Here is a 23,514-nt window from a genome sequence, read left to right on the forward strand (position 1 = left end):
TGTTGTGAGGATTGTGAGACCAGCCAGAAGACAAATATGCAGCGGCTCTGTTTCAGACTGACTGCTTAAAGAAAATTTTGTTGCTACCCACCAGAGAAGAACAGAAACTCGAGACAAACATATTCTGAAAGGCAGGAGAGAACTGTAAGCGATCGGTTCGACTTTCTCAGAGGCTATGTCGAGAACAACAGTAATGGTAGGAGCCAGGAGATCAGTGGAACTTTCTATCCCTAGGATACTGGCTGGAGTCCTTACACCATTTTTCAGCTACAAATTAGGGTTTTTTTTCTTGCACATGCAGAAAACCTGATCTTCCTCCTACACATTGAGCAAAGCCTTGTTGTGAAATTTTAAGTATCAGAACACAGTGGTTATTGGGCTGTGTGAGCAGGGGCAGCGAGCCAGCCACTCTGGAGCTGGTTTTACTGCCGCAAGCTTGCAGAAGGGCACAAGAAGTGTCCCAGACCGCTCACACAAGCCAGCAGCTCTCATCTCCACCTCAAGGGAAGGAATATAAGGAGTCACTTTAGTTAGCAGAAGCCACTAATAAAAACTCCACAATTCTCAGCAATAAGCCTTTGTTTAAAGCTATTCAAAGATGGAAAATATCACCTCAAAATTTACCATATCCTAAACAGTAATACTAAGCCCCAAAATTTATCAACAGGCAGTTTCAACAAGAAACAAGACCCCCTACACACACACACACTGCTGTCACTGGTAGAGTATTAATCAACACCGGGGTAATTGGGGTCCCCCCCTTTCCCATCAGGCTGGGGGTATCAGCCGCAATGCTCTTCACCCAGCCCATTTCCCCCAAAAGCCTGCTGGGAGGGAAGGACAGCCGCATTATTTAAAATTAAATTAATCTACCTAGGGGAGTATTGAATTAAAATTGCTGGTAGCAGTATTGAGCATTATGCTGGGAAGCTGAGGTCTGTTCCTTCTGTGCCAGAGCCTTCCTTTCCCTTCTGGGAGCCAAAGCAGGTTAAAGAGCTCTGCACGCAGGAGCCAGCACCTTGGTTTTGTACAGAGCGCAACCAAGACAGACACAGACGAGCTGAGTACACTACCTGAGATCCTCTGCTGCTCCTGAGAAAAGTCAATGCCTTCGCCGATAGAACTCATGATTTTCTCAATCTGAAAATAAAAAAAAAAAGCACATGCTGCATTATTCATAAAGCCTCAGGAAAAGTTAAAGGCAGCCCCGGGATTTCACCTGCCACACGACTGCCGAAGAAGTCCAGGAAAGGATGTTAAGATACCTCTGACCCAGAAAAGGTAGCCTTAACACCTTGCCTGGAAAAGTCTTCTCAAGGATGGATGACTCAGAAGGGATGCGTAGAGGTTGGGACTCCACAGAGCCTTCCCTTCCACAACTTGCCAGTGCCTGAAAATAAACAGCTCCAACAAAACCATCCCTCTGGAGCATAAAACTAGGGAGAAGGAAAGGAACCCCAAACTCCTCAGCTCACCCTGTACAAACATGCAGCCCCACCTTCACCAGCAGCAAAGCTTAAGAAGTGCAGTTCACTAACTCTTTCACAGCATGCAGAAAGTAAACTTGGCTTCACCTCAGTCTGGGTTTTGTTGGGTATTTTTGTTTCGGTTTGTTTTGTTTTTCAACCATCACATTTCCCAATCCTGTGCATGGACTCCTCAACACTTCCACTGAGAGCAGAGATGCTTAGAAAGAGTTTGAAAATAGATCAAGTTTGCAAAAGCAGCAACATCATGGGGGCAAATGCCTTAACTACCCAGGAGAGGGAGCTGAAGACAATTTCATCCGCTGATTTAAGCGATTCACAGTCAATAGCTCAAGGCAAACCTCATGCAATTAAGAAAAAAGGTAAAAACTACTGCCTGAGATGGTGTCTTTTCAAGTCCACTTAAGAGTTGCATATAAATGACTGCATTTGCCACAAAAAAAAAAAAAAGCAAGTTGCAATTTTCACAGAACACACAGGATACTTTCTTAAATGAGAATAGAAAGTTTTCAAAAACAATTCTTGAGCAGAATTTCTAAATCAAGGCTTTCTAATGCAATGCTGCAGAGGGAAAACTGACAGTGACAATTACTAGGTTAATTCTGTTAAGATGAAAGACCTGATAAGTTGCACCTCAGTTAGTCAATTCAGAATTTTCAATAATCTAGAGCACTGAAGCCCACTATTTTCCAAAGAGTAATGAGACACTTAAGAGGCTCAGGTCTGGTTGCTTACCCCAGTCTTCAATCTATAACCAAGCAGAACATTTTAAAAAAAAAAAAAAAAAAAAAAATCCCCCAGTGAGAGATTCCTGAACAGAAATCTCCCAAGAAAATATTCCTGCGAGGCACTTCAGAGCGGTTGCAGCTGAACACAAAGCTGATACATCGACTGGCAACAGAGAGTGGGGGGGAATAAACTTCAACTCCTACACAACTTTTTTTTTTCTGGTCTTTTAAGGATAGATTTGGGGAAGGAGTCCAAGTTTTCCTGGACCTCATCCCCCAGCCGCCTTTGCACTGCCCGCATCCCAGCGCAACGCTTTGCTTGGTGCAGCTGCACGAGCTCCCAAAACTGCCTGGCCAGCAAGCGGGACCCCTGGAAACCCTGCAGGGAGCTGGGAGTTTGACTTCCAATCAAAATCAACGGCAACTTGAAGCTGAGCTCCACTGGGGAGGGTTTTTTTTGGTGAAACAAAACCAGACAGTCTTAAAAGGCTCCTGCCAAGTGAGATCTCCAATAAAGTCCTTCCTGTTTGTGGGGAGCAGACAGGCAGTGCATTTGTAGCATTAAATCTCACCAGGGAGAAGGCATTCATGCGATCTATAGAAGAGTCATTAAAGGATGTGGATCCTCTGCCCCTAGAAAACCACGAGGACAAGCACTTCTACTGGGCTTGAAATACAGTTAATCCTAGTTTACTGGGAGCTTTGAAGACCAGCCTGAAAAAGCAATAGTCAGAATTCAAACATGTATGAAAGAAAAGTGAAGTATGGTCTAAAAAGATTTCAGTTAAAGGAAGGGTTCTGAAGTCGCTGGATGCACGTGTCCTGGCGCTGGCATGCTGCCCTGCAGTGCATAAGGCAAAAGCGTTCATCGCTCCTCTGCCCCTGGACACAACCAGAACTCAAATGTGACCTAAAACACGTGTGTGGCTAAAACAGCTGGGAGATATCTGACCCCAAGGCCGGGCTCTCCGTCGGGCTGCCGGGGCCGCGCAGGTCTCGGACAAAGGCCAGATGCCATCAAACACTGACATGAGGGTTAACAGAGTGGCTAACAGGGTGGCTGGATGAGCGATCAGACCCCTTCTTTCAAAGGAGGGTAAAAATCGCAAAGGAGAAGTGATATGATAGCCTGGGACATGAAAGCTTTTACTTACAGAACACAAGCCATTCAGAACTTTTATCAAAACCTGCAGCTATCTGTACAAGAAATGGGATTTTGTGTTTTAAGCTCAAGTTTAAAAGGATGAGGCCACGTAAAAGGTAAAAATATCCTGATTTCAAGTGGACAGAGGCAGCCCTTAAATAACAAAAATCAAACACAGACAGGGTGGTTCATTTTGCAATTGCTCACATCACTAGCTATTGCTTCAGACAAAAATTACACGGCTAGTCATCGTGTCATCTGATCTTGCTATTTAGACTCAGTGTGGCTGAAGAAGGAACCCCCAGAAACACAGCTTTGAGAACTGCAAGAAGTTGGGTTTTTTTTGTCAGCTAACCTACAGCTCTTGTGTAAATCAGCAACTCCACAGTATCAGCAACAGGAGTGTGGGATCAGCTAAACTGGAACCAGCTAAGAGAAAAAACCTGAATTTAAAGTCTGCCTTGTAATGCTGAGTTTTTCCTCTACCCTAATTATGCCTTTTAACTGTTTCTCTCCATTGGAGGTGTTTGTGGCAGTCACCTTCACTCCATCAGCCCTGCTCCTCTCCATGAGATCTGTTTTAAAGAACTTTTCCATTTTTCATTAGTTGTGATGGAGCCTGCAGGACGCGTGAGCGATGCAGCAGCTCCTGCTCAAGCCTGTAGATGATATGGAATAACTGAAGACTATTAATTGCCTCATATTTCTCAGCAGAAGTTACCAACTGGAACCCAGAGGTAACCTAGGTCTCATGAATGTCAGTCACCATGTTGGCAAGAACCACCTGCTTTACCCACTTTTGCCCCTCTGAAGCAGCAAATGCTCCCCAGCAAAGCCTTGAAACTTCATGGTGCCCTTACGTGTCATCAGTACATAAAGGCCATGCTAGACTGGAAGGAAATATAGGGATGGTGCAAAACACGCCTCATTTCCAAATAAGACCAAGGGCTTGTTTTATTCACTTCCATAGGCAGGCACTGAACCCAAGCTGCGGCAGGATTTCTGGGATACTACCACAACCCTGAGGGCTTGCTGCAGAATTTGGGTCTTGAGGTCAATTCAGTTCAAGCTCCAAAAGTTTAAGGCCATTAAGCCTTGAAGATTTATGTCAATTAGCTTCATTACAAGGTATATTTCCAAGCTGGAGCCGCTCTTGTACCTACTGTCTGGGATCTTTATCTAAAAGACATTTACTTCAGCAGATCTGGAAGCCTGTGAGGTTCTTTAGTCTCGTTTGGAGCAAGAATCACTTGGTTCCAGCCAAGCTTTTCCTATAACCAGTCACCAAGGGGGGAAATAGGTGGGGAGGGAGGGAAGAGAGGAGGTGAGGAGAAAAGCGTGTTTGTTCAAGCAGCCCCAGCGCCAACTGTCTCCCAGCAACAGAGGCAAAGCGCTTTGCAGATCTCTTACGCTGTGCCGGGACCCAGCTCTGAAGATGTGCAGGGACTGCGGCCGGCGCTGCTGGGAAAGGCAAAGAGCACAAGAGCATGTTTCTGTGGCAGATTCAAACCCCACATTTGCAGCCCCTCTTTGGTCAGAGCTACAACTCTGAACGCTATTTGGCAAGAGCCAGGTAAGCTCCCTCCCATCAGATGCTCGTTACAAATAAATCCCATTTATTTCCCAGCATTTTTGCATAAGTAGAGCCAGCATTTTGCCCTCCCCCACCGCACTCCATGCTTGGATGCCCTCTTCCACCCTCACCCACTTACAGTTTTGCACTTTCACAATGCAGAATGAATGATAAGAGAAAATTTTAACTTCATTTTAAGAAAGGTCAGCTCCTCTGCTGTGTTTCTCGCTGGGAAGTAGCAATGCCTACTGCAGTACTATGGCCCTGGAGAGGACGGTGCAGGATAAAAGGACTCTCCCCATCCCTTCACTTCCTTTAAATGTAGATAAGAGTTTTCTAAAAACAACTTCTCCCATGCGTGGAGGTTAACAGGTGCCCAAAAGCTGCAGACAGGAGGACAACATGAAGCCAGATCACAGCCTGCTCTGCTCTCAGACTGGATGAGTTCCCCTGCCCAGGGCAGGTCGCCACAGTCTGACACCGTGAAAAATTTCCTTCCTTCCCTGCATGCCTTTTCCATAGCTGGATTCAAAGTGCAAATTAACTCTGGGTGCCAGGCCAAGTTCACTTGTTTCAATCGCACTGCCTTCCCCTAATAGGAGAAGGACTTGATGCTTTTCAGGTTCAGTCCCCAGCACTGACAGCTCTGCAGTCAAAACACAGCGGTGAGGACCTGCAGGTGCTTCTTCAGCACTAAAACACCCACGAACTTTTCCTCAAAAGCAGAGAATTGCCTTGTGCTATATAAAAATGAACAGTAATGAAATAATCACATGGCAAAGGATTATATTTCACAAGCCATCCTTTGCTAAACATCAGTTTGATCTGGAGGAGGTCACGGTTATGCAGAGTCAAATCTTTGTGTTACAATTAATGCAAAGGGAAATCCTGCTTCATGCCCTTGGCTCTCCATGAAATGAAAAGACTCTCCCAAGTCACACACCAACTCAAACACCGGTTTATTGCTGATTGTCTTAACTGTTAGGAGGTTGCAAAAGTAAGAATACAGGGGAAGGACACAAACCTGAAGAGGGAAGGAATGCTTTAAAGCATCCCTGTCCTCCACAGCCAGTCCTCAGCTGCACTCTACTGCACTAAGATGGGGCTGGAAGAGAAGATTCTTTGAAAATAGCCTACGCTACAGTTTTTTAGGCTGTTCTTTCCCAGTCGTTAATCATTAAAATACAAAAATACCCTGTTTAAATATAGCGCTGCAGTTCAGACTTAGTTGTAGCCTGAACACTCAGTTCCGATTTGTTTTGGCTTAACCTGTTTTTTCCACTGAAGCACCAAGCATCCGTCCCTGAACAGGTTGTGGGGTGGGGTCTTTTACGGTTTGGGTTTCTTTTTTTTTTGTTTTACACCCACAGAAATAAAACTGCAAAATCCTTTTGCCTCCTAAATTAATCCTAATCTAGAGGGGTAGCTGGCTCCATGCTATAAAGATATTTTAGCCAACAAGGCCTGAAACCCTACCAAGAAAGGAGACAAACTATTGCAAAGCTAAAATACTTCGGAAGAAGGAAAGGCTGCAAGGTTCTGAGAGCGCCCTGCGGCAAACACCAAAGCAAGGGGTGGATGGGAAGGAACTGCAGAGTGGTTACCAGGATTGAAGCACACTGATTTATTTTCACATTTGCCTACGTTTTGCCGAAGAATAAAAATACCCCAAAAAAGGGAGCTGGGTGCGGCTGACAGTCATCCCGGGGCTGGGGAAGTAAGTGGTGAGCTCTTCCACGCAGGCAGGCAGCCACGAAAACATAGCAACTGGCAATTTACTCCAAAACAGAACTTTATCTTAAAACAAACTATCCTGAGCAACTGAGTTCTGATTAATGGAGAAAAAGGTTTTTGTTTGTAGAAGGCCAGTAAAAGCCAAGCCAGCTTGGAGGACACACTGGATGCTGCTGTTTATTCTGCTGGCAAGACAGAGGACATTTCAACACCAGAGTCCTGCAAAGTAATTCCCCACCTCAGAGCACTCATGGCAGAAGCTTCTAATGGCTTTTGGCATGAGCAGGATGCAAAATATCTCCTTTCCTCTGATACCACCCTGCATGACCAGCAGGAGACAGGTCCCACATCTTCGCTGAAGACAGTGGTGCCAGGTACAGGACATCACAGCCTCCGGGGACCCTGCTCCTCGGAGGGCACGCATGGCCCCGCAGAGCCATTGCTCTGCAGCCAGCCCTGATGCGCTTCGTTTCCACTCCCCTGCCCTGATAGACATGAAGCCCCGGTGTCCATATTCATCTCTCCAGTTTATCCTCCCCCGAGACAATGCTGAAGTTTGGAGCCAACGAGTCCGTTGAGAGAGACAGAGGATGATTAAACAAGTCCCGGGGTCTTTTATCACCAAAATAAAAGACAGCCTGATGCAACACAAGCTGTCTGCAGCAACTCATTTGCATGCAGGGAAAGGCAGCTTCATTCAGAAAGCACAAAATTGAGCAGCACTCCATAAGCGTGACACTCACCCAGGTTCGGGGGCATCTTTATGCTACTGGAGCCTTCTGGAAGGGGCTTAGTAAAACCTCACCTACAGCTGAAAAGCCCTTACATTTACCATCAATATAAATGCAGAATTTTTGTTCTCAGTCTCTGCATGCAGCATCAGTGATTCCCAAGGACATAACAAGGTTGTCCTGGGAGAAGGAAAAAAAAAAAAAAAATACACATGCGTGCCAGCATTTGGATGACCAGGTATTGCTGAGAGCTACATCTATCCTACCCCAGACAGTTTATAAGCAGGGTTTTGCCCTCCCTCCATCCCCTCCAAGAAAAATAGGTGGTCAGAGCATCATTGCTTCGGGCAATGATCCGCACTGCCGTTCTGCAGCTCCGCAGGCGTAACACCCCGCACTTGCATCCCCAACCAAGCTCCATAGCCAGGCTCTGAGCCCCACAAAACAGCTCTGTTTAGAGTAAATGCATGCTTCCCCGCTTCGAAATTAAGGCGGCCAACCAGAAGGGTAGGTTTGTGTATGTTAACTAGGAGGTTGGAAGTGTGCCTAAGACACCAGGCTCTGTTGGCCAACCTTTCCATGCAATGCTCTCTTTCCAACACCTCCCTCATGCACACACAAACACATGCCCCTTTGCAGGGAGCTTATTTCTGAGAAGCCAAATATTACCATTAAAATGCAGATATGCCTTGATATACAAAGAAGAGCCCCTTTGATGCTTTTATCCTGGAAAAACAGCTTTTAGAGTTAACTCAGGGGCACTGAAGAAAAACTCCCGTGAGGCGTTTTCCCTCTAAATCACTATAACAACTTCAGACTTGTTAAATCAGGTACAAACAGAATGAGACGTAACAGATTGCTTTATTCTACTGCTCTGCACAGGCTCCTCATTGCTGCATCAGCCCCTGCTACCTGGGAAGCCTGAGCAGGGAACTACGAGTTATCATCTAGGGATGATTTAGAGTTGAAGGTGTGTCTGTGCACATGCACATTCATATACGCACACACGTAACTACAGCATGTTGCCTCTGGGAGCCAAACCAGCAGGAAACTTTTTTTTTTTTTTTTACCCCCCTTGAGGTGCTTTCTGTGGTTCAGCAGTTCACCCAAGGGTGACAGCAGCATCCCCACCTCTGCAACACGGGGGGACTGGCACCTTGTGCCATCACCAAGAGCATGAGGGGACAGTGTAACAGGGTTTCTCCTCAAAACCTCTCCTGCCTGGAGCTTCCCAAGCTTACCTTCCCTTATGATAGGATTTCTGGTACCACACACCATTGCCCATCTCTTTCTGAGCTCTGCACATAACAAGCAAAAACCCCGCGTGGGGTCAATGCCTTCTGCTTCCTCTGTGGCCCCTTCCCAAATCGGCAGCTTAAAATCACCAGTCCAGAGGCCTGGTCACAAGGAAGATAAGCTACGGCAAGCCTGCACGTGTCAACAACAGAAACACCGAGCAATAAAGTTATTCAGATAAAAGTCCATAATTAAATAAAAACACACAGAAACAAATGGCACGCTATCTACCATATGTATGGTATTAGTGCATTATAATGACACCCTGCAGCATAAGCATAATTAAGACTCTATCAGGATTCCCATTATAAATCCTTATTATTAAGGGGTTCATAACCTATTGTACAAACTCGCCTGGGGCTAGAGCTCAGCAGACAAGATAGCAGTTCCAGCAGCATATTTTATTCCTGAAAGCTACTTACAAAGTTGGGTTTAAAGGTTATCAGTATTTTAAATTTCTGCAATTCCAAGTAAGTGTCAAGGGTTAAGACTTCCTTATTTCTCAGCTTCTACAACTGAGGGATGGGGCAGATTTGGTTTAAAATTACAAAACCACCAGACAAGCTGCTTCTACAGTTTATAAACACCTTCAAGTACAAGAAACACCCCCAATTACAAAGTGACCAGTCTCATTACAGCTTAACAGGCTAGCTGGAAAAAACAGGGGAGAAAAATAAGGGTGCATTAGCTCAATGGACGATGCTGGGAAAGCAAGAATGCCTCCATCTGATGCTTCCATTCTGTACCAATACCACAGCAACAAACCCCAAATACAGCACAGGTAAGATCAACCACGAGCTCTGTGGTTGCCTGAAAAAAATGATCCCTCCTGCACACAAAGCCCGACTCTCAACCTTCAATACCATGCTTGAAAGTTTGTGTCAGACAGTTACGAGGTGACTGTAGCTGAACATGAGATGCTGCTGGCCGTTTCCAACTGTTTTATGGATTTTCTAGTAAACAAGTGCAAGTTATTTTGGAGTTGCTGGGAGGAAAAAGAAAGCAGAGCTATTTAATCAAGATTCAGGGTTTTCTTTTTTAATTGCTGACTTGTGAAATCATCTCTCAAGAGATGTGGTATACAGTCCGGAGGGGACACGAGAGGTCAGCACAAGCAAATGACTCAAACAGCAATTGCACAACGGTGCTGAATACCAACACCCTGCGCAAGAGCAACGGACTGAAAGAACGGCTTTAACTAGCCTTTTTGAGCATCTCAAAATTAATACCCAGTTTACACCACAAGTCCTGTAAATGGCAATAATGCCCCTTAGCTGATACTTCTACATTTTCTAGGCCTCTCAGTGCAGTGGTAATTGCACTGGCCCAACTCCTCCTGCATCTCATTTCAAGTTTAGGAAACACGTGGTGAAAAGACACCTCAGCCAGCCTACCCCAGCAGCCATACCGAAATGAACTCCACTACATTTGACATGCCGTTCACATTTATTAGCTGTTATCTCTAAGCACTTGCCGGTCTTGCAGCCTGCAGCCCAGCAGAGTGGGGCACGGGAAGTGCCCGGGGTTGCACACTGAACTCGCTGCTGCTTCCAAGCATTTTGCAGATTCACAGTAATTGAGGCTTGATGTGACAAGAGCACAGGTAACAACAGAGGGGACAAAGCCAACAGAAAGGCTGCTTTTCCAAAAGCCAACACGACACAGGCTCAAAATACCACTGTGGTTAGGGCACTCATAGGCAGCAGGCAAGCCCAGAAGATGCTGCGTGCAGACATTCACCTGGGAGTCAATATAACAGGCACTGCTTTAACAAGCAATTAGGTCCTGCCTGCTTCCCTGTTTATCCTGCTGATGCAAGACAAGTGATCTAAGGCATTTTCCCCAGAAAAGTCTTTGGTTAATGGATACCTGTTATTACTAACTGATATTGCATCCCTGAAGGTGGAAGCAAGGCTGCTCAGACCCAGCTAGGATACATCCTCGGAGCAAACGGATGGCTGGCTGGCAGCATCCACCAGGATCTCTGAAAGGGATGGAGTTGCAAATATTAAGAGCAAGAGAAGGATCTGGGACAATACCTGCTGGCTCCTTCGCACAAGTGTAGCCCTGCAAAATTTGGATCTGGGCCATGAATCTCACTTCTAGACTGGTGACAGCCCATAAACCACTTCTGGTTTAGTTTATGATGCTTCGGCTTATGTTCTCAACATCACCATCCCACAGAGCAGAAGCCTCGTATTTCATCGCTCAGTATATTCTGCATATACAAAAGATACCAGCCTGTGTTATGAACTCAGCATAACAAATGCCAAAGGGTTGGAAAATATAATGCTCAATTTATTAATTCTAACCTAAACTACAAAAGCAAGCCTGTTGTTTGAGGCACATTTCAACACTTAAACTTCAGAGTTCCCATGCTATATCCTCCTCCAGCAGCATGTGCTTTCCACACAACGCGAGGACTCGCTAAATTTGTTATTTATTTCAAGACATTCTGCAACTGTTCATTAGTGATAAAGGCGCACATATTTTCTGGCTTAATACGGTCTCTGAGAAACTCATTTGGATCAGGATCAGGCACTGTTGCTTCATACCACTCTCCAGTCTGTGTTTTTGTACAAATCCCAGAATTACAAATCTGAACACATACCAAGAGGAAAGGAACTTAGGGTATACATTTGTATTTCACAACCAGTGTGTGGTGAATCTGCAGATTCAGAGCCCTCCAAATATCAATGTTTTTTGACAAATACCCAGCAGAATTGGATGTTAACATGACAAGAAAGATGACCAAATGCGACAATGCATCGGCTCACAACAGTGAAATGGCTGGACGCCGGTTATTTTGAACTCACAACAAAGAAGGCAAAAACCTCTTAAGAATATCTAATCAATTAACTGACTTTGCAGCTACATTTTCATACTCTCGCATCCTAACACACAGAGCCAAAAATGATTTGTTAGGCTCTTGGTGCAAAGGTGGTCTCCAGTGTGCAGGATGCAACGCAGCACGGTGAAGCCCGCTTGGAGACTTTGGACAGAGCTACAGAAATGCTTTTTTAAAAATAAAAACTTCTGAAGTGCTGGAAGATGCGACAAAGTGGAAGAGAACATAATGAAAGACTGAATTTAGTAAGGACACTGAGGCCGGACATTTATCTTCCTGAAAAAGACTCCTGAAAACGCTAACGATCACAAGATCATTACGTAACCAAAATATGTCAGACCACAAATAATTTACATAAAAGAATCAAAAGCTTCTGATTCAGAAATACTGAGTTAATACACTTGAAAAGTTAACAGAAACACACAGCAGCAGTGGACTGAAACTGTTATATTATTCTAGTGCACTGGATGCACACATGCTAATTTAGATCCATGTTCAGCCTCTAATTGGTGACCTATAAATAAGAGGAGAAAAAAGTCATTGTGCATTTAGATCTGTATTGAGGGCATTTTCACAAATCCTTTTGAACGCACGGATGGAAGGTTTCTTCCACACACAGGGTAGCCGATAAGCTGCTACGTCTCACTATATTTTGCAAACCTGCCTTAGGAAGAGCTGCCCCGAATACCTGTCCGGTTCTAGATTAATTGATACGATTCAAAGAGCTGGCAAATATAATTCTTGTTATGTCTAAACCTTGCTGCTAAATACAGGAATGAAGTATGCTTGGCCTTTACATTTGCCTTTCAGACCAGAACACCAACCAATTTTACCTACAAAACTGGTAAATTGTCTTAATTTGGCTTGGCTTGGCTTAGTTCAATATTGGTTTATATATATATCTACTTTATATATATATTTATCTACATATCTGTATATCTATATATATCTACTGGCCATTGGCAGTAGATACAAAGCAAACCTGTAAGGTGGCAACACAAAAGCTTTCACTTCAAAAAGTTAATCAGGATGGAGGAAATCTCCCCACTGGGGGCAAAGGGAAAAGAGATTCGACAGGAGGGATGATGTAAGAACCCCTGACCTTAGCACAGGAAAAACAAGAGGAAACATCGGGATCTGGAGATAATAGAATAATCAGCCCGATAATTAAGTTGATTAAGATCCTGATGGACATGGTTGTTAAGAATAGCAAAAATCAGAACAAAAATACTGACCACATTACTGCTTTTCCCCTAAACAAAAATTATAAAACATTTTAAACAGGCAAAGGGAAAACTGGAATGAGAGCTCAGAAATGAGGGCCAGCTCTAGGCAAGGGACACTGGCCGAAAAGCATGCCAAGGACACCTCGCTTCGAAAACAGGCTCTGCCTGGTCCCACAAGCCAAACCCAGGGCAAATGAAGCATTAAGATTTAAACACCTGAACCAAAAGAATAAATTAAACATTTTAGGAGGCATAGGCTGCTGGCAAGCAAGGAAGGAGCCTTGTGACCCACATGGCAGGGATGTCCTTGGACCATGCAGGACCACGCGAGCCAGAGCTGTGATGGCCAGCCTGCGTGCTGCAAGGTGGTATGAATATGGAGAGGCTGAACATATTGTTTTCTCAAATGCATTTCTCACTTGAAACACCAGGTTTTTTGATCTGCAGCACAGGCCATACCAGAGCCGTTACCCAGCAGGTAAGCTGCATGAGCTTGTTACAACAAAAACCACTGAGCTTTTACAAGATGCAGTTTCATCAGGCACAAAAATAGCAGCTCTCCCCCAGAATAACAAGGGAAATATTTGCATTTTCTTTCAACACCAGCTCGCAGCTCTGAATTTCAACTTCTGGGTGTTCTAAGGCAGTGGCAGGTTTTGCATCAAGAGCTTTCCTGAAAGTTTCACATTTCAATGCAAATGTTCTTAATCCTCAACTGTAAGCATGTAATTAAGGCACTAATTCCACTAGGTACTTAAGCACCCAAGCAGTCCTGACAAGGTTAATTGAGCTCAAGTATTTAAAGCCACCCCATAGCAGCCACAACCTCTAACAACTTGCTCCCCAGCTCTTCAAAACCTGTGATGTAAGGCAGGACAGATGTGCCATCTACTCCTGGCATCCATCCTTATGTGACATTAAGACCCCAAAAATGGGTTAGCAACAGGTGAAACACCACATCCACAATTACTGCAAATGGGAAAGAATTCCTTCTGCAGCAAGAGCAAAACATGGAGCACCACTGCAATTATTCATAGGATATGATGGTTGCCCAGTACCATAATTAGCTGCAGAATATTCATTAATTCTTCAACTAATTCACTTGGGGAAAAACATGCATCAAAGTGGTGGACTGTGTATCTCCTTTTTTCTAAAAAAAGCTAAAATAAAATGCATATTTTATTTAGTTCCCAAAGTTTCTTTTGCAGGAGGTTTAATCTGTTCCTAAAAGAGCTAAAGACGGAACACAAAGCAACTACTTCATTTTGTGACATTGATGCTGGAGCCTCTGAGCTCAGCAGTCATTACAAATTCAGTATTGGAGCCACTTACTTGATAGCAGACAGTTGGAAGTGGGGGATTAAGGGATGTCAGGAGCCAGGTCTGAGGCTAATTCTCAGTAGCCTGCCTCATTCTTCGCCCTTGAACATTTAAAACACATCATTTTTCTTACCAATACCTATGACCAAGAAGAGCAGCTAAACTCAAACATTACTGTGCCTCAACTCCAGACGTCTCTGCTCAGAGCGTGGATGCAGATATGGGCGGTGACATCAGGTTGTACAGATGCACCTCCTGGATCATACACACATCAAGAACAACCACACTGCAACCCTCAAAAAAAAAAATCCCCCAAGCACGGCATCCTGGCTGCACTGCCGCACAGGCAGGACCACAGGGTACAAAGCAGAAACGAACGACGACGATAACTACAGGAGTAGCAGTGCACCAGAAACCTATCGCAAAAGGCACTAAACCTCTATTCCTGAAGCCAAGACATTGCCCAACGTTTTTGTGTTTTGCTGAAGCCAAACATCTCCCTTCTTCCTCCTCCTCTACAAATGGAGCTCATTTATCTGCTGTTGGCATTTAGGGGTTTTCACTTCGTCACCTCACTTGGTCCTGTGAGAAGGGAGGCTGCATAGGACGCAGCTTCCAAATATCCGTACATCGCTTTTATCAACCTGACAGCATCTAAAGGACAGAAAGCGTTTGTCACAGCCCGACTTCTTCTCAAGCCACCACAGTTTTTAGAGGACTATTTTACGACATCCTCAAGCCCAGCCATCGTCCCTCTGCCACTTCCCCCGGGAGATTACATCCCCGCTAATTACTCTCACTGTCAGGAAGCTGCTTCCTCAGCGGAGCTGTGGCAGCTCAGTGAATGATTGTGATAAAGTTTTGCTTCGTCTTGGTCAGGCTCTCTCCTTTAGCACAGACATGCTGATCTATCAAATGGATAAAAGGACCTGGGGAAAAAAACACAACAGAAGCTGAGGCAGAAGGAGAAGGAACCATTCCACACCTAAACCTGGCCGAGAGCGATCAGATAGCATGGGCTCAGAATAAAGCAAAGTTGTTGCATACCTCTTAGCCTTTGCTAAACAGCTTACTGTTCATTCTAGACATGTATATGCTGCCTTTCATCCAAAGAGAACTGGAATAGCTTATCATCAAGAGAGAAATCAGTTCAGCCCCTCTGGATCGCACCCTGTGGGTGGGAGGGTTTGCTGAGCAAACTCCAAGGGGCTTCACTACCATTTTGCACGATGCAAGGTTTGCCTGCCTACGGCAGGGCTCCTGCAGGAACCCGGGCAGATGTGCAGGGCTGGAGCTGCTCTACAGAGGAGGAAGGCAGAGCAGATGTGAGTTAATCCTCCCCAAAAGGGGGCTGGCAGCTGAGCCAGGCACCGAGAGCCCCCCTCCTCCCTCAGGAGTGCAAACACAGTCTATTCTACTATACAAAATCCATAGTGAGCTGTGACTGCCACGTGCTCATCTCATGGCTGCTAAATATTTACAAGCCGATTATGACAGCCAAATTTATCACTTTAGCCCTCAGCCAAGTTTGGAAGGATTCAAATATTTATTCTGACTAGGGGGTCTACCCCCTGGCATGCTTCCTCTCCCCAACCTTGCTTCCCTCTCAAGCGGAAGATGGAGCATTTTCGGTCTGCACCCCTCTCCCTGGGCAATACATTGCTGTTTGCTTTAATAATTTCTCTGGCTTGCTTGCAAAGAGTTTCTATCCAACAGCAGCTGGAGTGGGGACACCATGTGTGCGCTCAGCGCTCCCATGAAGGAGCCGGTGGGTCAGGAGGCAGACGGGACGCACGCTGAACATCCTTTGCAGCATGGCACACAAAGCAGCACTGTCGGCATCTGTTATTTGGGCCAGGCCCTTGGAGCAGGGGAGCCGCAACTGGGAAGAGGGCCGAACTTTGCCAAGTGAATCATTTCTTCCCCATCCCACCCTTCTGGCAAAGCCGGCACCACCTTCCACTTCCAACAAAGGTTATTTGCCGTGCTCGGCTGGGGAAGGGACGTGATCCTTTCCTTCCAAGCTGTCCCCCGTCAGCAAGACGAGCTGAGCAGTCACCCATGGCCCAGAGCGATGCTAGCTCAGCCTCTGCCACAGATCCCATCTGCCCAGGGACATAAACAGGTCCCTCCCCGAGTCGCTGGCGCCCCGAACAGACACACCTACTGCTGGCAAGGCCAGTGGGCAAAATCCTCAGCTTGTTTGCTACAGCTGCGTGTTGCATCGAGCTGCACATGGATCACTTTCCTCCTCAGTTGCCTGCACAAAGACTATTAAAATTAACAGAATAATGCATATAAATCTGCCATTGTTTCCCCTCAACACAGAAGAAGAGCCAAATCATTGCTAACAGGGGTGGCTCAACAAGGTTTTATATTAGCCTGGTAAATTCAGAGGCTGCAAGTTGCATCTAATTCAGAGCAGCTGCATTATCCCATTCAGGGAACTAATTAAACCTCCAACAACAGCACTACATTTATGTTTAAATCTCATTGTTGCCATTATGACCAGCCAGATCAGGCCCTTTCTGCACATACAAATCACTGCAAAAAAACCCTTAAACGTTCCCCACAGGTGCATCTTCACCATTTCTTACCAATCATAGGAGTCTCCATTAGGATATTTTATAGCAAGAACTGGCCTGACTATATAAACTACTAACAGCAGCTCCCTTTTATACTGCTTCTATAGAAAATTGCTCTGCCCTGTGAACCGTGCCCCTCCACCGACAGCATCAAAGAGTGTAACTGTTGCACCAGGAGTCAGAATGAGACCCCAAATGCCTCTATACAGTCTTTAGAAATTAAAGAGCAAATCAAGCTAAAGGCAGTGAATCACCAGCTGCTGGCTTGTCCCCCTTCTTATGAGAATATTTAACTTTACCTACTGTTTTTCAGTGGGAACAAAAACATTCTGCAAAAGAGGCTATTGCTATCTCACAGATGGGGAAACTGAGGCAGAGAGGAGAAACCTTTGTCCAGAATCATTCAAGCTGGTCTGTGACAGCCATGAGACCCCAAGGCCCCCAGTCAGTGCTCTGGCCACAGGATGCTACTACCAGATTAAAGCAATTCCACAAAATGTTTAAATTACACCAGAAACCAGGAAGACAAATAAAATCATTAGGTTTAGATAGGACAATTTTTTTTAAGTTAGACCTGTCCCATTGTAGACAGATGTGAATTTTTCACATTCTTTCTTTGATTTCCTCACCTAAAGATAATGGGAAAGAAAACCAGATTTTCCTCTTGTGGCTTGTTAGGCTGACACTGGGTGGAAATGATGCTTCTTGTTTACAAGCAGGGAAGCAGATCTGCGGGTTCATTTCTCTGAGCAGAGGAAGCACAGGCACACTAACGCTTGACCTCTGCTACTAGTAAAGTCGCACAGCACTGTAAAGCCAAAGGCTCCTTCCCTTTCAATGTTTGCTGTAAACAGTTCGGTTAGGCATGAAAAGCACAGTGAAAATTATCTGGTCCTTTCAAATAAGCCTTCTGCTGCAAAATCTTTCACTCACAGTCATAGTACAACTGACCCAGGTAATTAACAGCAAAGCCTCTACAACCAAAGCAGATATAGAGGAACACAGATGTATTTGGCAACCCTAAAGCACTGCAGGGAGTGAGAGGGAGTGAGAGTATGAACTGAAAGATGGGCTCATACTGAGGAGGGATTCCCATTTCGCTTTTAGCATCTTTGAATACCTTCCTCTTCCACAAAAGATGATTTTTATCTCCAAGTCAGGATCAGAGAGGCAGCTGAGCACCAGTCAGTGCACAGAGGAGAGGTGAGCAGGGGCACAACCGTCCCACGAGTTTACACGCCTGGCACGCACAGCTCCACGCCCCCAGCACCACGCCAGGGGTTTTATTTCCTCTCAGTGTACAAAGAGTGGTTCATCCAAGCTTATCTCTTCTGCAGCGCTGCTGCTCTACCAGCAGAGAATCATCTCCAAAGAATGTTTCAGTAATGCTGCGGTGCTGAATTTCAGAGGGACACTTAATCTCGCCTGAGTGGTTCACTAGGGCCAACTTTCTGAGCATGAAATATTTAACTATCCATGGGCCTCCTGTACTATAATAAAGTGACTTCTAACAAGCCTCTGAAATAAACATGTGAAGAGGAAAGCGGGAGCTATTAAATACACAAAACAGCCTAATTACTCTCTTCCTTCCATGCCCAAGAACCCAGGACACTGCTTACCCCCCAAGCAGCAGGGACCCAGAAACAAAACATCTCCTCTGGATGCTGGGAGAGTCCACAAGGGAAGAATTGGAAAGAGGTCGACAAAGATTTGTGAGGAGCACTGTTATCAACTCTCCCTCATTCTGGGGTTGTAAGAACTTCTCTGGCTTGCCTAAAAGAAATCAAGCCCCGTATTTGAGCAACTTAAACTTTGAAAATCCCCCCACTTCTTGCAATTCTGCTTCTCCCCCAATCCAGTTAAGCCTATCTTTTGGCATTTAACACCTTAAAGACTTACAAGTGAGCATTTGCCCATTAATGTGATGTGAGAGTTAGTAAAAGTAGTGAAAACCACCCAGGACCCCCTCCAAAGGCCAGTGCGGTAGAGAGGAGCTCATGCTGTACAAATTCATTCCTGGCACAGAAGCTCTTAAGCAAGGTCAGCCTTACCTCATCCCACTCCGAAGCAAAGGAGGGGGACTTCTCCAGCCTCTTCTTCCCAGTGCTGCAGTTCGAGAGCGATTCGCTCCGGCTCCCCATGGCATCGTCCTCTGTTGGAGAGCAGGTCAGAAGATCGGAGTCCGATTTGGACAAGCTGCGACTGAGTTTAAGCTCAGCTTTGGGCTTGCTCCCTGGGTGGGCTCTGCCCACAGCTCTGTCCCCCTCTTCCTCAGCACCGCCAGGGTGCTGTAGCACGTGGGGCGTGACTACAGTTTCAGGATCCGCCCGGTTGACGTGCGTGTGCTGGACGGTTGCGTAGACCACTTTCTGGTTTTGGTCTGGAGAGCTGGTCCGTACTGATCCAGAGGCAGGTAAGTCAGCATCCTCCAGCTGCATAGCAGGTGGGTGGCTTGTAGCTTCCGTGCCTCCTTTCTCCGTGGAGGAAACAAGCCTGAAAGGGTCCTCACTTATCTCACAGATCGGGGAAGAACCATGAAGCAACCCTGAAAACTGCTCTGGAACCTGGATGTCCTGGCCGTCGGCAGAGTCCTGGCTGCGGCTGCCACTGCTCCTCCTGTGGTCTTCAAGGGGATGAAAACAGGGAGGGGGGGATTAAAAACATGGAAGAAGCAGCAAAATTCCAGCTCTCCCCCTGCCCTCCCTCAGCAAGGGAGGGAGAGATAAAGAGAGAACAGTTCAGTATTGTTCCGCATGCTCAACTTGTACCCAAAGTCATGGCATTTATGAAATTCCAAACACTGGCCTGATTTATGCAATCTGGCAGCTCTCCTTGTTGTTTTATTCCTGTTAACACTAACTATCAGGCCTTGCTATATAAGGCTAAGAGAAGTGCTAACTATATCCTGCAGAGAGAGCAAGTGAGGTAGGAGAAGCAGAGACAGAGGCTCCTGGAACATCTGATACATTTCCATAAAGGCCAAAGTGTTATTTAGAGCAGTGCTCCCTGCCCTTGGAACGCGCTGCAGGGTGGGAAAACTTCTGGACTGTAATCAACCTGCGAGTTCCAAAATCCGTTCCCCAAAAAAAACACTGCTTTCCTCCCCAGTGGTTTCCGAGTTTAACCTCTCCTCCTTACTCAGGGGAGAGAAATAAACAGTTTATGCAATAAAAAACTCGATCAAAAAGTTTCTGTCTTGCAAGCGAACCACTGAGCACAGAATGGTCTGACGCAGCGAGCTGTGTGGAGTACCGGCTGTCCCAGAAATATGACACTGTTACTCAGCTACTCCTGCACCAACATCTTTAATATCAGGTACCAGGGTCCTGCATAAATCATGAATAATTGACTGATCCCAATTGCCAAGCGTATGCACAGACATACGTGTACTCACCTTGGTCACATTACACGCATTCGAACTGCAAAAGCAAAACTTTGTAAAGCGAAGTATAACTTCTGTTTACCAAGGATTCCTATACCTGCCCATAATTGCCTGCAAATTTTAACCACTTCCACTTAGTGCTGAAGAAACACTCTTTGGTCTGAGGATCAAAAACCCACACTGCAAAGGAGCATTAAGGCAAAGCACCCCGATAACGTGGCTCTGAAATGCAAGGAGGATGTTTGGATGTGAAGAGGAAATTACTTGCTTTGCAAGACGGCAGCTCTCAGAAGCCAAGGCAAAGGAATCCTCATTTCACTGAGGGCAAAACTCACTAATACATTTTACGCATTTTACTTATCTTTAACTAAAAGCAGCCTATTAGCAACAACAGTGAGATCAACTCCTTCCCCTCGAGCATCCTTTCCAGCACTAGGCTTGACCAGGTCATTTTCAAACACTAACACCCATCTGGTTTGGTGGTCTGTCCTCACCAGAAATGAGGCAGGAAAGGACTGAATTAGTCACTTGTCTTTGCAAGCAGCTTTACGTCCTGGGGTCTCGTGCACTCTGTGTTTGATGAGCGTAAGCTAGTCCCTCTCGCAGGCATTTGTTTACTCCACAGAAATGCTAAAAGCAGCTTGCTCAGTTGGCAGCTGAGTCAGGAACAGCAAAAGCCTGAACGGAGGTTAACTGCCAGGGCAGCACGCCGGCAGACCTCGCTTCTCGCTGGGATCAAGTGATGCAAGGGCTTATTTCATTCTGGATCCTATGAGTTAAGGATTCCAGGACAATGAAGTAGTTGTTGATTATCTTGCACGGGCACATAAACCACAAGTTCTGCAACTGAAGCTGCCAAGGGGGAGGCACATCCCCTGCCTGCAGGCGGAGTCACCAGCATCATTCCTAATGCTGGCTGGGGACGCCAACAGCAGCACCTGATCAGATCTCAAGACCAGACTATGTTCAGTTACTTTGCATGAAGTTATGAAGCTGTAATGCTGGAGAGAAACCTTAGAAGAGATCAGACGTGCTGCACTCATTCATAGGACAGACTGGTATTAATAAGAGAAAGCTATCGACCTGGTAAGAGGGACACAGCATTGACGGGACAGTCACATTAACCTCATGGGGAGGCAACAACTTTTGCAAGTTCAACAGCCTTTCTTCTCAACCTCTTTCCTTCCTTGGAAATAATTTCTTCCATGCCCCAGCTTAACCTTTACTGACATTTTTGCTGAAGGCAGAGAGGCGGCTGGTGAAAGTTTATGCCATGTGCTGGAATACTTGGGTCCAGCCAGAACAAAGCGCTCCAAATCCAGCTCCAGAGACTCACAAAAGGGCTCCTGTTGAAGAGAAATCACAGCCCCCATTCATCCCCGAGCCGATGAAGGACTTTGAAATACAAGGCAGCTGCCAGGGAAGGAAGGGATGAAGCAAGGGCAACAGTCCTTGCTCAGAAGATGTGAGGAACATCTTGAAGGAGACATTTCAGAGCCTGCCCTGAAAGGTGCAGACAGAACTCATGTAGGAAGGAAAGAGTCATCTCGCTCCTTTTTATCATTGAGGTGCACATGGCAGGAACACCGAGGGTTCCCCAGGCCTTACCTTTTGGGGTTTCAACTAAAGGTGCCTCAGGACGGCTAGCAGAGAGGCCAGAACAGTCACTGGCCATCTCGGGAAGGCCTCTCTTTTTGGGATAGGTTACTGACATGATTCAGCTCATGTGCTGATCACTTTTCTCATGGCAAAGAGATGAACAGTACTCATTTTTCAAGGGTGTAGTGAATTTGGAGAAGGGGAAAATAATATTCAGGTGCTAGAAAAGCAGAGACACCCCAGTTCTATCCATCTGCTGCACTTCAAGGGTCTGAAAGCATCCTCCTTCAGTTACACCTTTTAACTCAGAAAGGGAGTCGTCCTTAACACAGGGACTTCTGTCCAACTCCCTTCGCTGATTTTACACCCAAGCACAGGCATCTGACTGGTCCTGACTTCTTCAGCCAATGCCTGCTGCAGGTTTCGCCGACAGGAGGAACTTCCAACACCTAATGGGAACAGGAACCCCTTTCTGGGTACAGACTGTCTGCTTCCCAGGGAGGATTCAATTAAGAGCTTCCTTGCCAGCAGCCTGATGATTCCAGATACGAAGCACTTCCCTAAACTCATAACACTAAGCTGCAACTGCCCCGCCTCGATCAAATTTCTTTCCCTATATATCATCATCAGGATTTGTTTCATGCCTCTGGATTAGGAGAATGAAGTTGTTATTGCAACTGCTTTTTGCTCAGGCTCCCTAACCTTAAAACCAGCAAGGGCATATGCTAGCCTCTAGCTTTCATATAGAAAAGGTTCCCAATACCACATCATGCCAGAATTTGTCAAGTGAGGAACATGCAAATCTATCTCCTGTGGCACAGAAGGCCAGAGAAGAGAGGGAAGCTAGCCTTTAGGGTGCTACTTTAGAGGTGCAAAAATAACCTTCAACTGCAGTAAAACTAAAACAAAGGCTCATTTACACAGCAAGGGACTGCATGTGAAACTCAGAAATATACAGTACGCTCCTGCATTAGTCTCATCAAGCTCGGTCATTTTGGACAGAGTTTATCCTCCAAAAGCTACCTGAACTTGTGCTCATTTGCATTCCCTCCCCTATTCCCCTTTTAAGAAAGGGCAATAAAACACTGCCCTAGTTGCTTAGAGAGATCACTAACATGACTCTGCACAGAAGCTTCTAAATACATCATGACAGCAGAAATGCAGGCTTGGACCTAAGACACGGGGAAAAGGGTCTGTCTTCCAGCCATGATAAAACTAAGGGAGGATATGCAGGCTGTGGTTCTACACTATCATTCATCTCATGGCAAACCAAGAGGTTTCTGTCCCTTCCAACCTTTGTTTTTAAAACCCACATGTCCCCATAGATTCCCTATAGTGATACTCACCCCACTGCTTCTGTAGCCATACTCTAGCTCTGTGAAAAGATATTTTCTTTAAATCTCTCAGCAGCATGTTTTATCTTTCATCATTGGGTCAGATATCTGGTTTAGAGCACAGCCATACATCTGGTTGAGCCAGTACAACCATAAAGAAAAACTCCAGCAGGAGGAAGGGAAAAGCAGACTTCAAGCTGGGCTTCCTATGGAAGCACCACAGCAGAACCTCAACAAATCAGTTTTTAATAACTATCAGAAGGAACCAAGTCAGTCCTACCTGCAGCTGGTTACTGTCAGCACTTGCGGATGACTCTCCTGAGAGGCAAGACAGACATCAAAACTCAGAAGTATTTTCCACATTCACCCTCCATCAGGTCTCTCTGAACACAGCAGGAGTTGTACAGTCTCCTCCTGGTCAGTTTGCCACTCTTGGCCTATTTACAAGTCCCGTTACGAGGTCTAAATGCCCTGACTTCATGCATGCGATTGCACATAGTTTCCTTCCCAAAGGGGATGGGAAAGCA

The 23,514-nt window shown here is 45.7% G+C and overlaps 1 protein-coding gene across 7 annotated transcripts in view; it reads right to left on the reverse strand.

Moving 5' to 3' along the window:
* ANKS1A (ankyrin repeat and sterile alpha motif domain containing 1A) overlaps positions 1–23,514 on the reverse strand; it is a 167,238-nt gene that overhangs the window by 94,614 nt on the left and 49,110 nt on the right. For all 7 annotated transcript variants that reach the window (XR_014230171.1, XM_082330161.1, XM_082330158.1 and 4 more), the window contains 2 exons: positions 18,724–19,295; positions 1,074–1,140 (listed from right to left, as the gene is read on the reverse strand). Coding sequence is in view for 6 of the 7 variants with exons in the window: in XM_082330161.1 (XP_082186287.1) it covers positions 1,074–1,140; positions 18,724–19,295 (639 nt within the window). In the remaining variant the exon portion in view is untranslated. The remainder of the gene's footprint in view (positions 1–1,073; positions 1,141–18,723; positions 19,296–23,514) is intronic.

Source organism: Platalea leucorodia (genome assembly GCF_965183815.1).
Source record: "Platalea leucorodia genome assembly, chromosome: 19".
Classification (NCBI taxonomy): Eukaryota; Metazoa; Chordata; class Aves; order Pelecaniformes; family Threskiornithidae; genus Platalea; species Platalea leucorodia.